At 38.5% G+C, this 18,471-nt stretch overlaps 1 protein-coding gene across 6 annotated transcripts in view; it reads right to left on the bottom strand.

Moving 5' to 3' along the window:
* Positions 1 to 4,042: 4,042 nt before the first annotated feature.
* Positions 4,043 to 18,471, bottom strand: part of TRAF6 (TNF receptor associated factor 6) — a 28,299-nt gene continuing 13,870 nt past the window's right edge. For 5 of the 6 annotated variants that reach the window (XM_030042779.2, XM_030042739.2, XM_030042747.2 and 2 more), the window contains exons 3-7: positions 14,702 to 14,852; positions 13,932 to 14,090; positions 12,955 to 13,026; positions 11,505 to 11,582; positions 5,954 to 10,644 (exon numbers count right to left, since the gene is read on the bottom strand). In XM_030042779.2, the coding sequence (XP_029898639.1) occupies positions 9,763 to 10,644; positions 11,505 to 11,582; positions 12,955 to 13,026; positions 13,932 to 14,090; positions 14,702 to 14,852 (1,342 nt within the window). In that variant the 3' untranslated portion in view covers positions 5,954 to 9,762. Of the gene's footprint in view, positions 5,161 to 5,953; positions 10,645 to 11,504; positions 11,583 to 12,954; positions 13,027 to 13,931; positions 14,091 to 14,701; positions 14,853 to 18,471 lie in introns of those variants that run through there. The other variant, XM_030042797.2, reaches the window with a different exon arrangement.

Raw genomic sequence — 18,471 nt, 5'->3', positions numbered from 1 at the left:
TTGTACATGTTTATGTTGCCGTGTGCTCTGGGATAAACAACGTAGGCGTGAAGGTGCATCCACGTTGCCCTTCTGATGGATCAAAAGTGATGAGAACGAAGCCTGAGTTCGTGGCTTTTCTTTTCCAGACCAAAACAACACTACTTGTTGAAAGAGGCAGGGAGGAAACATGTGGCTTTGTCTGTGGAAAGCCTTGACTCAGTAAAGAAATTCTGCCAAGACAAAAAAAGTCTCCCTGCTGGGTGCCGGCTCACGGGAGAGGCAGGAAAAGCAGCGTGTGAGGAAAGCTGGCCCACGGCGTTGCAGCCGCGGAGCAGTGCAGTGGGCTGGGGCAGGCTGGGGTGGAAGGGCTCAGCTGAAAATAGAGAGTTGTTATGATGGGCCCCAAACAGCAAAAGGCTGAGACCGAAATTAAAAAAAAATCCACGCATCAGAACTTACGTGGAGTTTGAGGCCTAAATGGAAAGGAAAATCATCTTTGTGGGCTATTAAGAGAGGCTATTAAGCGAACTTTCAACAAATTAAGCAAGGATCAAACCCTCTTAGTTTTGGAAATGACTTGCAAGAAAAGGATCTCTTAAGACGGGGAAGTTTTAGGTGTCCTTAAATTAGGCTTGCGTAAATAGTCCTCTAAAGAGAGAGAGATGTTCAGTACGAATTGCGGTTGTCAAGAAGCACTGAGGGCAGGACATCTTAATGGCAATGTGCTTTGGAAGACACCAGCCATAAATTTGTTTGAAAATAATGCCCACCCCCCCCAAAAAAAAAAGAAAAAAAAGAGTAGAAGCACTGATGATTCACTCAGAAGCAGCCATGCTTTCTGCATGAATAACTGGATGAATGCTTAATTTGTGCTTATAGTCTTGCGGGTTATGTCCTGTCTAATCCTGGAGAAAACCGTTTGTGAGCTGGGTGTCCTTGCCCTGTTACCAATAATTGTAGGTTGCAAGTGAACCTGAGGAGCTTGCTACACCGATGTGCAGGCCAGCATGCCTTCTTGCTGAAAAAGACCTCAATGCTCTGACTTTTTGTTAACATTCATTGACTTTCAGGCGTTTAATTGACTTTTGCGCTAGGAATCCTAGACCGCAATGGATGTAAAGGTAGTAAGTAGGTACCCTGACAAAAGCTTTTCATTGACTGAGCAAGAGGGTGAGGTCTGGCGTCCCGTGTGTGTGGGCATCTCTTCCTTCTTCCATTCCCTGTGGTGGCCTCTTCAGAGGGCATCAGCCCCACTTCGTGGGCTCTGGTGGTGTCCCATCCAGCTGTATTTTCAAGGAGCAATAGGCCTTGACCACTGATCATGATTAAATTAAGAGAGTGAGTTTAGGTGCAGTACCTTTAACTGCATTTTGATGCTCACCCAGCTCTGTTATTGCAACAAGGTATGTTACTGCAGCTGTTAGAAATGAATCAAAAGGGCTTACCCTTGCTTTTACCCTTGCCGATTTTGATAAGGACATGTGAAGGTGTTGGACGCACAGCTCTGGCTCAAAAACCTGGGGACAGTTGGACTGGACTGAGACTTTCTTTATTAGAGTTTATGATTTTTATTATTTTTTATCTTTATATTTTGTATATTTATATATGATTTATTTATATTATACATTATATTACATTTGTGTATACTCAATACACTGTTACCGAAAAGCTCGGAATGAAGAACTTATCAACACCAATTTAGTGTAGATAAGCAGACACTTCTTTATTGACGGCCGGGTGCGCGGGCGAGTCCTCTCACGAACCACGCACACCTGTCACCAAAACAATACACCTTATATTAAGACTTACTGATACATATTCATTAGATTTCCAAGAAAAGTTATACATATTCATTAGACTTCCGGGAAATCATTAGCATATGTAAATGTCCTTTACGCAGGCGCAGTGAAGGTCTCTGGTGGTCCTCAGGAGTCCTCTGGTGGTCTTTCATAGTCTTCCTCACTTGTCCGCTTCTTGACCTCTCAGGTGTCTCCAAGCAGCAAACTGGTGTCCATAACGGTTTCCTTAGTGTTTAAAACAAACACTACAAGGCTACCAATCTTTGTCAAAACTTCTGTGGTTAAATGATTTTGAACAATACTTATGGTTACACATTATACATTTTCTAAGCTCCTAAGTTCCTAAGGCTACATTTCAAACTTAACACTCCCATACTTATGCTTCACAATTTTCTACTTTTTAGTCAAACCAAACTCTTTTATAATCAGATTTTAATTTCTTTATCTTGTTATCTAAGTTCGAAATGTTCCTACTAGATGATTTTAGCCAATTTCTCCGACCTTGGTATGGGGCTATACAGGGGATTTCAAAACAGACACTGGTTGGTGGTTAAATGTATAAAATACAACATACATATGATTTTGCTAAAATATTAAAATTAAATATGATTAATTCTAACTAATAATAAATCAATGACAAATCAGTAACAACACTATAGCAATATTATTATTATATTACATACTTTACTAATTTTTAAATATGTATTTAATTTTTATGTTTATATTATATACTTTTTATTTTTTTATTTAGTTACTATCTTTATTATTACTTTATTATCCTTATCTGAGACTATTACAGCTGGACTGAGAATAGTTAGAGAGTCAGAAATAGGCAGAGGTTAAAATATGGCTCCTTTGCATTCACACACTGGCTTCCACTGCTGTCTGAAAGCAGTGTGCGAGGAACCAAGGAATCTGCCGTGGGCGTTCGTCGCTGTCACGGTGTTCGGTGGTCTGACCTTCCCTTTCCCAACAGTACTGACTCACCTTTCAAGATCATTGTGTTATCTACCCTTATAAAGTCTAAACCCTTTCCATTTCCAGGGGATCCAAACCCACACTCTGTACCTGCCTTTTTTTTTTTAAAGGTCCAGGTGCCATAGCTGAAGCAAAACAAAAAAAAGCAGATCACTGAGTTAAATTTTAAATATTGATTCACTTTCTGAATTTTAACTAGAAGGATGAGGAGAGGCACCTGCCTATATAAAGGCCTTTGGCGTGAAGAAACCCAAGTGTTAGCCCAAGGAGCAAGTAACCAACACTGGTCTGCAGCAGAGGAGTCAGGGCTCTGCAGAAAACAATCTTCTTTGCAGATCAGGTGAGATAAGGTAAGGTTTGTCTTGTTGCTTCCCCCCTGCCACCCCCAGCTCGTTACTTATCAGCTGAGTTTCATGGAAATCAGGTTCTGTCTGGGAGGGGTAAGAAACTGAAAACTCACATTTTTGGACAGTTCATTACCGGGTTTTTAGCAAGCTATTGCTTCTGCTTTTAATAAGCTGAGAGAATGTGGGAGGGTTTTTTTTTTTAACAAAACTGTCACTACCCAGCTCCTAAAACACTGCTCTGTTACATGTTGGCCCCTTCATTGTTGAGTGGGCTAAGTCTCCTGGACAAAAACCACCAGAAAACAGACATATGGCCTATGAATTCATTCTGCTACGGGCTGGCACCTGTCAGGTCTGGCTGAGCCAAGTCAAACCCACTGGGGACCTCAGTGAGAATCTATCCTCAGCTAGGATCTTCAGGACAGGGAGTAGGCTGCAGCTAACAGGGAAATCATATTCCTGTTTCACAGTCTCCTCTTCTCACACTATTTCAGAAATTTTCCTATTCTATCTGAGAGGAAAAAAAACCCAACCAAACCCAGCCTTTCAGAGCTGTGAAACGCGAGTGCTTGTTTCAGTGGAATGAAGGGGTTCGAAGAATGTGATTGCCAAAAGCCTAGACAGTGAAGCAGGGCTCCAGGCTTTGAGCGGAAAGAGTATCTTTATGATGCTGTATCTGTCTTTATCTGCTCCTCCTCCATCATAAAATAGCAAGGTAAATTCATTTTTACAATGTCACGTATTTTTTTTGAAATCAGAAAATTGCAGTCTTTTAGAGGGGATGAGAAGTGGTGATAGCAACAGTTCTGCTTGGAAAAAAATACAAGTGAGGGTGGACTCAAGCTATGACTACTGCTACAGAATCTCTTTCTGCTTCCTTGCAGGCAAGAGGAAATGAGAAAAGAATAAGAGAAACAAGGACAGTTCTGTCTGTGGGTTGTTTGGTTTTTTTCAATTGTTTGCAAACTGGAAAAGACTGCCAAAGTAGCACAAACTCTTCACAGGTTCTGAGCCCTGACAAGCTTAAAGTAACTGTTAAATGTCTGCCTCTGTGCTCAGACACATGTATTTTTATCAGGGAGGTTAGGTTTACTTGGAAAAAATTAAAACCAGTAAAGGAAAAAGACAGGAAGGCCCTAGATCCTGAAATTTTGTATTCCAGGTCGCTAAGCCTCTCAGATCCTGTAAGCATGGTAGTGGCACCAGGGTCCGCTCAGTCCAGCATGGTCAAGGCAGCCCTTCCAGATGGAGTGGACAAAGGCTCAGTGGTGGAAAAATGATGAGGGTGAGACAGTGGTGACAGTGAAGTGTGTTTCCTTTGGTCATTTTTCCTGCTAGCATAACAATTTCCTCTTTGAGTGACAGGAGGTTTGGGGTTGTGTGGGGTTTTTTTTGGTTTTTTTTTTTTTTTTTTTTTGAGCCAAAATGTACACCAGGCAGAATTCATCAGCCATCTTACTCATTTAATCCAGACAGGCCTGGTTTCCCTACTCACCATTTTTGGTCCATTAACCTCCCATTCTATTGCCTTGTAGTTATTGCTCAAGTTAATAGCATACTCAACCCTCATCAAGGGCTAATTTAGGCAGTTTTGTGGATTTCTCCAAACCCTGTCTTGGAAGAGGCTAAATAGTCACAGCATCTAAATGCAGCACAGAGGAGCTGTGTGTACTTGCCCAGGATAGCGTAGTAAGGAATTGCACAAGGAGTTTTCTCTTTGCAGATGGAACAGCCTTAGTGCTGGGCTAGTGCTTTTTTTGGGATAAGGCAGCAGAGCAACTGCTTTGGCACTAAATAAGGATTTTGGCTAAAACAAACACATTCTTCCTGTGAAGTCGCTACAATGAACTGGTATTTGTCCAATAAAATATTTAGTCAGACTATCCTGGTCCACATCTAGTTTAGCAGTACAAAGCCAAGTTTTTTCAGAAACGTACAGGTACATGAGACATTTGTATTTACATAGGTGTGAACATACTTTTATCTTGCTGGCATCTTCCATTTCTGCATGTTGCCTTTCCATTCATAGGTGCAGCTGCATAGGCCTAATGTTCCTGTTCAGAAAAAGGCCACTATTACTTCATTTCATCAAAAGAAGACTGAATGCACTTAAAAATACGGAGCATTAAAAATGGATTAACACAGTAGATGCTGGTATCTGAGCATGCTTTCCTATCCATTACTCATGGAAGCTATTACGACCAACTTGGATGAAAGATAAAGTCATAATGAACTTGACATTAACTGCAGTGCATTAGATATTATGTCTAGTAAATACCACCACATTTCCTTAGAAGAATGTGAAGGTCTTGAACATTACACACTCTATAGGGCACGGAGTCAGAGATCAAGATTTCCCTTCCTGCAGACGCTGTTAAAAAACAGATCCAGAATGCCTCTGTGGTTGAGATAAATTAGCAGATTGCCCTGAAGCAAACACTTACTTCTCTTATTGACAGAGGAACTCCCTTTGGTTTCTGAGTATCTTGCAACTAAGCTTCAACCCTGTTGTTTTTGTGACAAATACGAGCAAGCAGGATGTGGCCAGAGAGGTGATAGTGTGCAGTTTTTTTCAGAGCTGCATCTTAAATTACAGGATGATCATGAGAACATTTAGTTTATCATCAATTACACTAGCTATGTCTTCTAGTAATGAAAAAAGCTATAGCTACCTTTATAAATGACAGAAGATTTTTTGCCTTCTTGGTGCTATATGACACATAGTGTCCCTCATTAAAAACCAGCCAACTCTGAGACCCACAAGACAGAGAAACTACCCCAGACGTCCTGGACTAGTTAATCTTTCTGAATAGCCCCCCATATGAATAAAGATGCAACATACAGTGCACAGTTTAATTAGTTTATTTTTTTAAATCCTGTCAGAAATATAGCTGTGCATTAATTACAAAATATATTAAACAATCTATCGATACTTCCAAGGGAACAGGAGTACTTTCATTCTGTTCAAATGCAAACCAATACAAACCTTTCACTGACCCCAGAATAATCTTTTGCATCCATCATCAATATATTTGATGTGAAAGCGTCTCTAAATAAGAACAGAAAGGCCACCCTGATTTTATTTCATTAGCAAGTTTAATCCCTTGATAGCAAACATGACCAGGCATATCATGAGACCACTTAAAAACCAAGTCTATACATCTCACATTATCTGAGCTCCCACATACACATTACATACCAACATTTTTAGTAAAATAATTTTTCCCTGCCCTGCAGGGGAAGACATTCAGAGGCAAAAAGAAAACACATTTGCAATATATTATAATAGGAAAATTTGTGCCATAGCAGCTTTGCAAAATACATACAATAAGAGTGGCTGACTTAAAATGCATTCAAGAAAACAGAAATTTGGAAGATAAAAGCAGCTAAGCCACTTTCTAAACCACCTTGAGATCCAGTAATGCTGCAAAGCATCAAGAATTACAGAACTAAAGAACCCCATTCCTGAAGAAATTACACAAGAAACTGGTTAAATCCCCGTATTTCTTCGTATTTGAGACAACTTTCAACACTGCATACCTTTCTGCTTCCATTTAAGTAGTTCTAGCAATTATACCTCAATCCACCATGGTAAAACAATTTCTCAAAAGAAAAGATCAGATTTGGAGGAAGGGGAAAAGAGAATAGAGGCTGTTTCAGTGAAAATATATTTTCACACAGAAACTGAATCTCTTCATGCTAACCTTAGAAAAGTTTGAATAAAAGATAAAGGTAATACTCATGAAGGCTATACATCGAGATGGTAACAATGTATACTCCTAAGTTCTTCCATTAGCTGAAGATGATCTTATTTGTAAGAGAAAGCTCTGGAACTGCAGTTAAGAAGAAGAGTAGCTTGGAAGGTGGGGGAAGAAAGAGGAAAATGGAACAAGTAGATGAATAAACATTTCATTAACATTTATAATTTTTCATGACAGTAAGATTTAACTGATACTTAGCAAATTAGCTGTGAAAGTCTCTCATGTAAAACTCTGGCATTACAGTAATTTGGCATCACTCAGAGTTCTACCTGGTAATATTAAAATAAAAAACCAGTAGAATAGCAGCAGTGAATAAAGCATTCATATTACTGTGGCCAATACAGTATTACACATGCAGTAGCTTTCTATTCCCTATAGGTTTGTGCTATTGTACAATATTAACCTGAATCATTTAAACTCCTGAACCTGCCACCAAACTGAGTTGCCTCCCAAGGCAGAAGTATATCAGATCTAGCAGATAAGGCTCAAAGCAAAAATTCAGTCTGTAATGCAAAGCTTCCAAAGGAAAGAAAGTATTAATGCACTTAGTGGGTCTTGGGTATAAACTATTAGAACACAGACTAAGGACATTTTTGTTAGTATCACTAGAGTTGAGGAAGGAACTGTGGCAGGAAGAAGCTGTCAAACTACAAGTGTTTTTTTTTCTGCCCCCCCCCCCCCCCCCCCCCCCCGATAAACAAAAGAGAATGGTAGTCTTTGAGCATCCTGGAAAAAATGATAATTAACATAGCTTGAAAATTACTGGAGAACTAGTGTACAGTGCCTTCTGTACACAGTGGGTCTGGGCACTGTCACATACATTAAAAGCTCTTAGTTAAGAATGGTTTATCTACTAGGAATGCTCTAACTGAAGACAATCTGAAACAATTCAGCTAACAGGATGAGGCTATTCAGTATAAAAACTACTTAAGAGGTTCAAAAAGACAGTTGTAAAGTATGGATCTTTTCCTATTTTGAGTAATATGTGCTCACCTGTCCTCTAAACACACAGAATACACTAAATAAGTCAATGACTTATTTACCATTAGCTGGGAAGTTCATGTTTCAGTAGTGACAATACTCCATTGAACACAACCCCTCTTCAACTAATAGGCTCTATCTGCAAAATAAATTTTACTTATCTGGATATGATGAACAAAGTGGTAGGCTGGGTCCTGGAACTTTTAATCTCATGCAGGCAGGCAGAGTAGCCTCCCAAATCAATATACCATACTAGGCTTTCATTAGTCTTGTATATATTAAGCATATGCACCTTCCCCACTGATGATCCCCATGGGATTGCTTTGATGAGGCCAAATAGTTGGAATACTCTTCAGCATCTTTTAAGTTGCAGCGTCTCAAGTCTTTGGGTTGTTTCAGTAGCTTGGAGAAATAATATACGTATGCTGATGTACGGCTTAGTTCTTTTTTTGATATCAGACTCTGTACTTAAGTTATGAGGCAAACAAGACTTTTTTCTTCCCTCCTTTTAAAGACAAGATTCAGAACTTTATCAGCACCATGATAAGTTAAAATTTTTAGCACCAGTGAACTCGAACTACTCAGCTTTGACTGGTCAAAATTAACATTTATATGGCATACAAACAATCAGTACAGAAAACAATAATACATGCAACATTAGGAAGCTCATGAATTCTTGACATAGTGAATCTAGTGTTTGGTAAATGAGTAACTATGTAAGCCAGATTTTTTTCCTAAGAGCAAACAGGATTGCAATTTTTTCCTCACACTAATTAACAGGCTCTTCTTCCCCTCCGAAGTGTTGAGGGTAGCCCAGCTCCTATTGTCTAACGGGACAGCTGGATGTCGATATAGGTAGCTGTCCACTGAGAATGCATAGGAGATGAAACAGGTCACTTAGAACACCAAGAGATCACTCGAACAGTTGCAGGTCACAAATTCAGCTTTGGTACAAATTCAGGTTTCAACAACAATAAAACAAACTCTGCATCACCCTATCTAGTTAGTACATACCTTTGCTCATGTATCCACTCACAGCCTGAAAAATGCCCAGCACTAGGAGGAGATCCCACCAGCACAAAGGTATCTCATTCAAATGCTGCACTTTTATCTCTCTGGTGATGGTGATTGACATTCTGGGCCCAGAGCACAAAAAGATTTATCAAAATAAAGAGAATTAGGGGAGGCCCTTTCAGACCACATTACAAATATTTCTTCAGTGAATTCAGCTCAAGAATCCTTTAGCCTTCTCCACAACACTACCACATGTCTTTCAGAAATACTAGTATCAACTGTACATCGACATGCAACTTCCTGAAGCTAACTCCACAGGAGGGAAGGGTCAAAGCATACCTCAACCCTTGGTGATGTGAGCAAAGTCTTAACCTGACTTCAGATTTCAAGAGAAGCATAGCCAATTCAAAATTCTAGGTAAGTCAATATAGAAACTGTCTCAACTTTCCCAAGCTCTGTGAAAAACAAACAAACAAACAAACCTCATCTTTATTAATTTAGTTATTTCCCTGCTACAGTATCTATTCCAAGGCACTGAGGCAAAAAGATTTACAGGTCTTTTCTGCTATGACTTAAGTTTTACCAAACTGAGATGTACAGGTACTTCATTAGGATTTTCCTGTAGGCAGTTAAGTTTTCATTAACAACACTTCATTTAGTTAGCTTGCTACAGAAGTAGCTTATTACTTTAATAGAGAACAATACCAAATATTTGAACACATGACCTCATACAGAAAAAAAGTATACCAGCAACAACAAAGTTCTATTCGGGTGAAGATCAACTATAGTGGCAACTACGATCTGTTACAAATGCAGCCTATATTGATGATGAAGCACGCTTGTAACCTGTGGTGGAAGAACATGACTAGTGGCTCCATTCCTTGGGTTAAGACTTACAGGCTACATAGCTCCATCAGTACTTCGAGCTTGAAATCCTTCTCTGCGGAGACTGTTTAAATCTAGACGCGTTAGAACTTCACAGCGCACCAGAAGGGTATCATCCTTTACGAAGGTTCTTTGTTTCAAGGTTTGCAGGTGCATGAAAGTCACATAACCAAAACCTTTTGGGTTGCGGTGAATTGTTGGTCTCTGGAAGGCCAGTAACTCTGGCTTGGCTTCCATTACTTCTTCATGATTCTGCCTTTCAGGGCCTTCTGATTGATCCAAAATAGAAAGTCGTATAGTGCCTTGGAAAGGCCAAGGCAGATGGCTGTCATACTCTCCTTGCATAGTGTGGACAAACAGAGATATAAAATTAGCACAACGCTGAGCATTTGGTAATTGGATATGCAGGCGCAAACACAGCTTGTAGCCAGGCTTTCCAGTATAGAAGCCAGGACTGTGCATCACAACAGGTCTCTCTTCTTCCTGGGCTTTCTGAAGTCCACTGAAGTTCTCAATCTTCCAGATATAAATACCATTACATTGTTGTGCCTCCATTTCAGTAATCTTTCCCTCCAAATTTCGGATAGTACGTTTGAGTTCTGCCATGTGAGTGTTCTGAGTCTCCATTTTAGCAATGAGTTCTCTGATTTGGTGATCTTGTCTTACCAGACGACCTTCCAACTGCTGAATAGTTTCTTTGAAGTTTTCGACTTCTGGATTACAATCATATGCGGCATGTGACACGTGTGAGAAGAGCGCAGGCTCAAAGGGTAGGCCATTGATGAAGGGTACAGGATTTGTAGCAGTAACACTGATATTTTGAAAACTCTTAGCCATCATTCTCATGTGAACCTGAGTGAACTCCTGCATATGTCGTGCCAGTTCATTCCTTTGCATCTAGAATTTAAGAGATGTGGCATTAGGAACATATCAAACATCATCTTCAATCACATCTTAAATGTGGCTCTGAAGAAAATGAAACAACTAGTTGCTTCTGTTGTGTGAGAAAAACTGGAATGTGAATCAAGGCCAGGTGATGTGACAAAGTAGCACTTTACCAATGGAAGGCTCCAAATTTAAGATCACTGTTATGACAAATGAAAAAAGAAGTTCAAAAGCCAGTGGGCAAATACTGCTCAACTCAAAATAGTGACATGTTGAAAAAGCTTTAATGATAAACATACATTTAGTATTTCTTCTCTGTTCTAAATCAGCATTGTATTCCCTTCACTGATTTGCTAAAATGCTCCATAGTACCAAATACAAAGGTGTATGAAAACTGATGCAGAAATGATGAAGGGAGAAGATCCATTTTTACAAAGAGGTATTAAACAACTAAAATAAGAGTATCCAGATTAAATAATTCTAGAATTTAATCAAATTTAAAGCACCGTCAGGTTTTCTTCACTGAAATCTAAGAGCCGTAACTGCATTTGGTCACAACTTTGGAAGAAATGCTAGAAGCCACTTTATTGACATGAAAGCTGAGAAAACAATCATGGATTAATAAAAGCAAGTTCATCAAGCAAATAATTCACAGAGTTTTTTAAATTTGTAAAGACCTTTGAAAGACAATGTGTGAACATGTAGTGTTTTAGAATTAAGATACCTCAAAACAAAAAAAACCCCCACAAATCACTGAGGATTTGGGCTGGTGAATGAGACAAGAATAGGACAACACATTGGAAAAAAAAAAAAAACAAAACAGCAAAAACATGCAGAAGGTCTGCGATTCATGATTCTGATAAAAGGCTTACCTTTTCAGGACACCCAAAGGCACTGTAAAAACATGGCACTGGGGCAGTAGGACAATCATTGTCATAATGGTTAGGCATCTAAAACAAACCAGATTTGAAATTAATTTTTCCATCAAGAGTATTCTTTTGTAACATCATAAAAGAATACAGCTGGATGGACTCTGAATAGGTACCTGAAGTCAGATCAGTTTATACCTATATAATTTGTCAAAGAAATATGGAAGTTTTAAACAAAAATGTTAACTGATGATAAAAATTCTACATCCTCCTTGTATGTACTTTAACAACTCATTGCCTTTGTTCTTACGTTAGGCATCAGAAAGCAGTCGGGTTTTCTTGCTAGAACAAATGCCTTTTGTTTCTAGCCTATCCTCAAGCTAGATCACAGTCCATTTCCTTGCCCTCTGAAGCACTACTTGCATATACTTGTTGTGTCTCTCTTCATTATCCTCTTCTTCAAAAAGCTCAAGTTACTTCAATTTTTCTTATGGTCTGCGTTTTCCAGACCCGATTATCTCGCTGTCCTGGATCCTCCCTATCCATCCCCACCTCAAAAGCTGGACAGCTTCAGCTGTGGCCTTATGAGCCCTAAACAGAGCAAAGGATAATTCTGGTTTTCACAGGCAAAATACCTGTTTATACAACCCAGTATCTTTGCATTGTTTAAGTATCATGATGAAGTAGAACACAAGCTTAATATAGGTCAGCCATTAATTCTAAACCATTACCTAGTTTAGCATTCTCTGTTCCCTATTTTTGCAGTTCATTATTCTACCCAAAAACAGATTTTTGCCTTTGTTGTTACTGAACTCAATCCTGTTTTTCAGAGTATTTCTCCAATTTGAGAAGATCATTCTCTATTTTAACCCAGGTCATTAACATAGTTGCCATCCCATTCAAACAGGGATAGGCTGCAAATTAAATAACATTTATCATTTTCCTGTCAATGAAGTCAGTTATTATTGAATAGAAGAAATAATAATGGCTATTACAATAGTAACAGACAAGCAGAATTTCAGCTGGCATCTACAGTTTGATAGTAAATTATTTATAGCTACTTTCCAACAACAGTGGCTTTTCAATTACAAATACTCTCCCTCTCTGCCCAAATCAAAGCCTCGTCTTCTAATGTCAGCCATAACCCCTGGCAGCTACTTGGTATTTTTTAACCTCCATTCAAGATCAAAAACATGCAGCATAGCCTCTGTCAAGAAGCAGTATAGCTAAACAATGTGATCCTACAGAGGTTTACCAGACTGCGATCGCAAGCTGGAGCAGCATTTAAGAGTATTACACCTGCACTGGATGCAACATTTTCAGAGAGACAGACAGGTAGAGATTTATTAGCTAGTAGACAAACTGTTTCTTCAAGTTTAATTTCAGATTAAAGAAGCAATGCAAATACAAAACATCTGACCCAGATCAAACACAGAGTAAGGTAGTGTCTTACCTGCTCTCTGATGAGCACTGTGTTGCAATATTCACAAAATACATTGGCAAGTGGGCAGGTTTGGTCATGGAGCTTAGTTATCAAATAGAAAAAGAGAGGAAAGAAAGAATCAGTAAAGTTACACAATTTAAAATAGTGCTAATCACCTCTAGTAAGGTGTTAGATTTTTATTTACATTTCAAATTTTGCATTTAGCTGTGAAACAAAGACAACCCCCTTACCCTGAATAGTATGTTTTCTACAATTACTGTTTTTTTGTGGACTGATACAAGAGATTCATAAAGTTGCAGCTATTTTACTTCCTAAAGCTCTTTTGCTCCAAAGGAGTCTGAGTTTATCCAGCTGTTTCTGAAATTCATGTTCAATTGTAGTGAAACTGTATTAAAGGTTTCTTTTGTATTGTTGGACTATATGAGGTATTTTTGTTTGACAATTCATAATATGATATCATAAAATTAATAGCCCTTGAGATAAAATACATCCATATACAGATAAAGAAATGGAAGCTCAAAAAGGGAAGGACTATCCTCAGTATCACCCAAGTGAAAAATGCAGAGCCAGGAGAAGAATTCAGAAATGATCTTGGTCTTGTGTGTTAGCAGATATCCCCAAAAGATGCATCTCCTGACACATCCTTTCTGCCAGGTTTAAAAACTGTAAATATAAATACTGCTTTGGGTGTTACTTTGGCAGTAGATACCGGCCTCTCTGTTGGCAAGGCCAAAAATCAATGCTTCTTACACAGGTCTTTTCACACCACAGGGTTCCCAAGAAGTTTGTATTTAAGCACAATCCTCTCCCCAGCTTTCACCTGTTCTAGACTAATGTCCTGAGTTTGTAGCTTCTCACCTGTGCAGCACAAAGAGCTCTTCTAGACCAAAACCTTTTTTTTTTTTTTTTTTTTAAAAACTGATGTTCCATTTACAAGCAAACCCATGTGAATGAAGGTTGAAAAAACAGAGACGCTTGCTAAGTACCTCTTTATCTTCATAGGCCATAGATGTGGCACAGTTTGGACAACAGACTTGACGCCTCGGACACTCCTGTGTCATATGCTCTTTCAGATGGTTCTTCTGGAAGGCTCCTTGGCACTGTGGGCATTCCACAGCGGAAAAATCACACTGCAACTGATGGTCCTGAACAAGGACAAAAGAGGGATTTGATACAACAAACAGGTAATATCGTCTCATCTGTTTTCAAGATAAAGCCCAGTACAAGAGGAACAAACTGCAACCTTTCCTTCATGCAAGCAAATCCTTATACACTTACGCTGACTTTACCAATGGCCTGTTATTGTCCCATTACTAAGATCAGGACTTCATGTATTCAGAGCTTTAAGAATGCTCTCAGGCAAAAATTCAGCTTTGTGTTTATCCTTTTAACTTTGTGTATTATTTTCCAAAACAATTATTTCAACTAATATATCTAGCTGCTTTGAGGGAATATTTAACTGACTTCAGGGAACTTGTGTGAAGTACAGATACAGCTGATCAAAAGACAAACATGAATGATCCTAAAGAGAAAGCTGCATTAGTACAATTTTCATGCACTACGATGTTCACTTGAGAATCACCTAATTACAGTTAAGAGACTCATCAAAAACCAAATACGTGTAGCTACAGTCTTGAATGAACAATGCATTGAATCAGCATAAACACGTATCGGATATGACCATCTTTGTTAAGTCATTTTGAATTTTTACTGGTCCATGAAAATGAGGTTCCACATTTTCAAAACTAATTCTCACCTCTAAATGCCTCAGCTCCATCTTCATACCACAGCCCTTGTTGGGACACTTAACCGTTAATGAAAGGATTTCCCGTTTAGCGAAGTTGTCAGGAAAAAGTTGATTTTCGAGCAGAATTTCATTATCTACTGGACATTTGTGACCTGCATCTCTACAACACAAAAAAGCAAGGAAAAAGAGACTCCAAGTTTCCTTTACCCTTCATTTAAAATATTTTTACACTAGCAAGACATTAGTGGCCAAATTATAACATATTAAGAAAGTCTTTGAAAAAAATGGCATTTACATGGCAATTACCAGAAAGAATGCAACGTACATCAGAGAAACCGACAATACACAAGTTTCACTAGAGGTGGCATGACTGGGATCGCAGCACTTTCCTAACTCAATAGTTTTTTATTTGGACAAATGCCATGATAGATACTCTGGAAATAAACTTGAGGAGGATGTAAAGAAACTAAGAACTTACGGTCCTGTTTCTGTAAGTACTTCACATAGCTCAAACATCAAAGAATATTTCACATACTATTTCAAAACAAACCTTCAAAGATTCTTGGACCTTCTCTCCTTTCTTTCTCACTTTATAAACACCCAAGGGGATCACAGCTGAGAGAAAAAGCAAAAACGTCTTTTTTTTTTTTTTTTTTTTTTTTTCTCCCAGATTCACTTCATCTATTTGGCATTACTTTTCATGTAACTAATTTCACTGTTTTTGTTGTACGACCATTTGATCAGCTGGTTATCCTTCAATTTGTCCATTTATACAGCAAAGAAGTGTGAAAAAACTCCAGATGCAAAAATTACTAATAACTATGAAAATTACACTGGATTTGGAATTGGGTGTTGTATCTGAAGCCATTTTAACAGCAGACAGATGAAGCCAGTGCTAACTGGCAAAGTCTGGAGTCTGATGGTGGAACATGAGTGCATGCAACTTGCACAAGGGAACTAACAGCCTGTTCTACTTTGTCTCATTCTGTCCACCTACATTTAAACACAAGAATCATTAAAAATGGAGTTAAAAAGGGATCACCTCCACTAAATTTTCCTTTAAAAAAAATATCCAGTATCAGCTCATTTCTGAAACCAGTAGGTCAACATATCTATTCATAATTAAATAATACAGTTAAAGAGGCATGAGGGATCAAAGCTTCCGAGCTGAAGTGCTAATGGAAACAGCAATAAAATGGAAAAATACATGGGGCGGAAAAATGTCAGAGAGCACTTGTGGTGCAAAGATCAAAAGCCAGATCATTGTCACTGCTTGCAAGCATAAGGGGAAGTAGAACCTAGTGGGCTGTAGAGACCAGGAGGGAATTTGTGTTCTTTGTTGGAAAAGGAAATAATTGCTCAGCAACTCCTTCATCAGCAATGCTGCTAGAGGAAGCGGGGGTAAAGCTGAGACTTCAAGAAGACACAATGAACTTCCTTTCCTAGGTTTTGCTTGCAAGAGCTAACTCACCACAAGCCTGAGTGTCATAATCCTAAACAAATGGAAAAAAAGAAAATACCTAGCATGCCATTTTGTTTCAGAGCTCCCTAAGCTATGATCAGCGTGTTGATCTTGTGTCACAACCCAGAAACGTTCCCTCGCTTTGCAGGCAACCTACAGGATATCAGTTTTCAGAGGTATAACTTGGTTACAAATACCCTGTTTAATGAATTATAATGATAGTTCAGTAGGCCTGCTGGTAAGACAGCAACCTTTTTTCTACACAGAAAAGCTAATCATATATAATAACAGCCAACAACAGATTAATTTTAAATAATGATTACCAGATCCCCTGTTTAAGTAACTAGTAGACAAAGACTAAAATAAGAATGAATGGCAATTTTCCAATTATTATAGTAAGGAAAGAGCAATAACTTATTGTAGTATATTAAACAGACTTCAAACACCATTTACAAGTATTGGGATTGTGTTTTAAAAACTGCTTAGATCCATCTACAGACAAAGATGTTGCTATACATTTCCTATGACAGAATTGAGTTTATGCATCTCAGTTCTAATTTACATTACAGAAGAGGCTTTCCTATGCTGGAATTATTTATCACATTGGGCTGTGCCACGCACAACAGTACCTGTGAAACAATAACCATCTGCTACAAAGTACAATGAATATTCCTATAATTTCCCTTGAAATTAAAATATAGGTATGAAAAGTAAATCCGGAAGAATTTTGTTTAAAGAAAAAGCCTGTTCCATGATTTTAGCAACGGAGCAGTTTAGCCTGGAAACTGAAACAGATACATACACTGTGGCATACACTTCAACCGCAGCCATGCCGGCTGTTTGATGAACTGCTAGCACCCAGATCTTTCCTTGCTGCCCCTTGTCAGCTCATAATTCTGCTTTTCCAATAAACAGAGGGTATGATATTTGGTGAGTTCTACTACAAGCCCTAAGTCAGCTTTGATCTAAGATACAGAAGAAAAACTAGAGTGAAATTTAATTAGCTACTGCATCTGAACTTAGTTCTTCTAAAATTTCTAATCAAGCATGTTGTAGACAGTAACATTTGTAAACTATTATTTGTAGTTCTACTTCGGTAGATAAGCTTCTTCACTACCATGACTCATAGCACTTCAAAGCACTTCAGACAGCTTTATTTAAAAAGATGCCAAGACTTTCTGGGAGGCAAACATTTACCATGATCAAATCCATCTGGTCTAATCATGTCCCTCACATTGTAAGATCTAAGACTCCAGTCTTTTAAAAGCTTTTTAAAAAATCCTTCTAGTGGCAGCCACAACTTCTGCAACATGGACAACTACAATTGTTTTTGTAGAGTGACAAGAAGCAATTACTCAAAAACTGCTTGTCCATCCTTTATCGTTTACAATTCTTAATCTCGGTGTTCACTTGAGCTAGACAGTGAGGAAATGAGGAATAAAGAGAAGCATTTTTTTCCTGATCAAATAAAGGCTGTGATAGTCACTTACTGAAAAAAACAGTACTTACTGAAAAAAAAAGTAAAAAAAAAATCACTTTCCATTTTCATTTTTTGTTCTGTAGAAGCTTCTCGGTGACATCAATCAACATTGTATTGTAGACATTACATACTCCAAATCAATATTGTATTGCAGAGACTACATACTCCAAATCAATAGCTTCATCCATGGATCCCAATTAAGCATGCAATTCAGCCCTTCAGGGATTCAGAGGGTTTTGGCACTTCAAGTTGTCTGCTCTGCTTTCACAAGCATTCACTCAAACTGTACTCCAAAGACAGAGTTCAGTGGGGAATGAAGGAAAACATTTACTATCAATGAAACACCTGAAATACCAGGGTGATCATCTATAGTCTCCAAGATGAAAAATGCTTTCCACCTGTGTTTAGTATTCACTGGAACAATCAACACTGTCTACAGAACTGAAGTAAAATAGGGAAAAGGTGTAAAAGAAGCAAAAGCTTCTGGTCATTGAAACTGTTTGCAGACCTAAAACTTTGAGCAGAGCAAGTGCTCTGTTAATTTAAAAAGGAAGAGAAACCATTTCCCATGCCTGGGGTTTAAGAAGGAAGTTTCTCTACCTGCTACGAGATGTTGCATTCTGAGCATGGGTTCACTGCAGTTCCTCACTCAGTCCTGTGGTAAATTCTAACCAGTGACCGTAACTGTGCAGCTCATCAGCAGAAGGATTAGAAAACAAGATCACCTTAACTGTTAAGGATCTGAAAGACTGGAAATGAGACACCCATTTTTGGTCATTTTAAGTTTAGTCACTTTCCCCTCAGTTTTCAACCTAGGAAATCTGTTGTCTTTGAAAT

This window comes from Aquila chrysaetos, chromosome 2 (genome assembly GCF_900496995.4).
Source record: "Aquila chrysaetos chrysaetos chromosome 2, bAquChr1.4, whole genome shotgun sequence".
Lineage (NCBI taxonomy): Eukaryota > Metazoa > Chordata > Aves > Accipitriformes > Accipitridae > Aquila > Aquila chrysaetos.
Note: the sequence above shows the minus strand (reverse complement) of the source record. Positions and strands in the feature narration are given on the sequence as shown.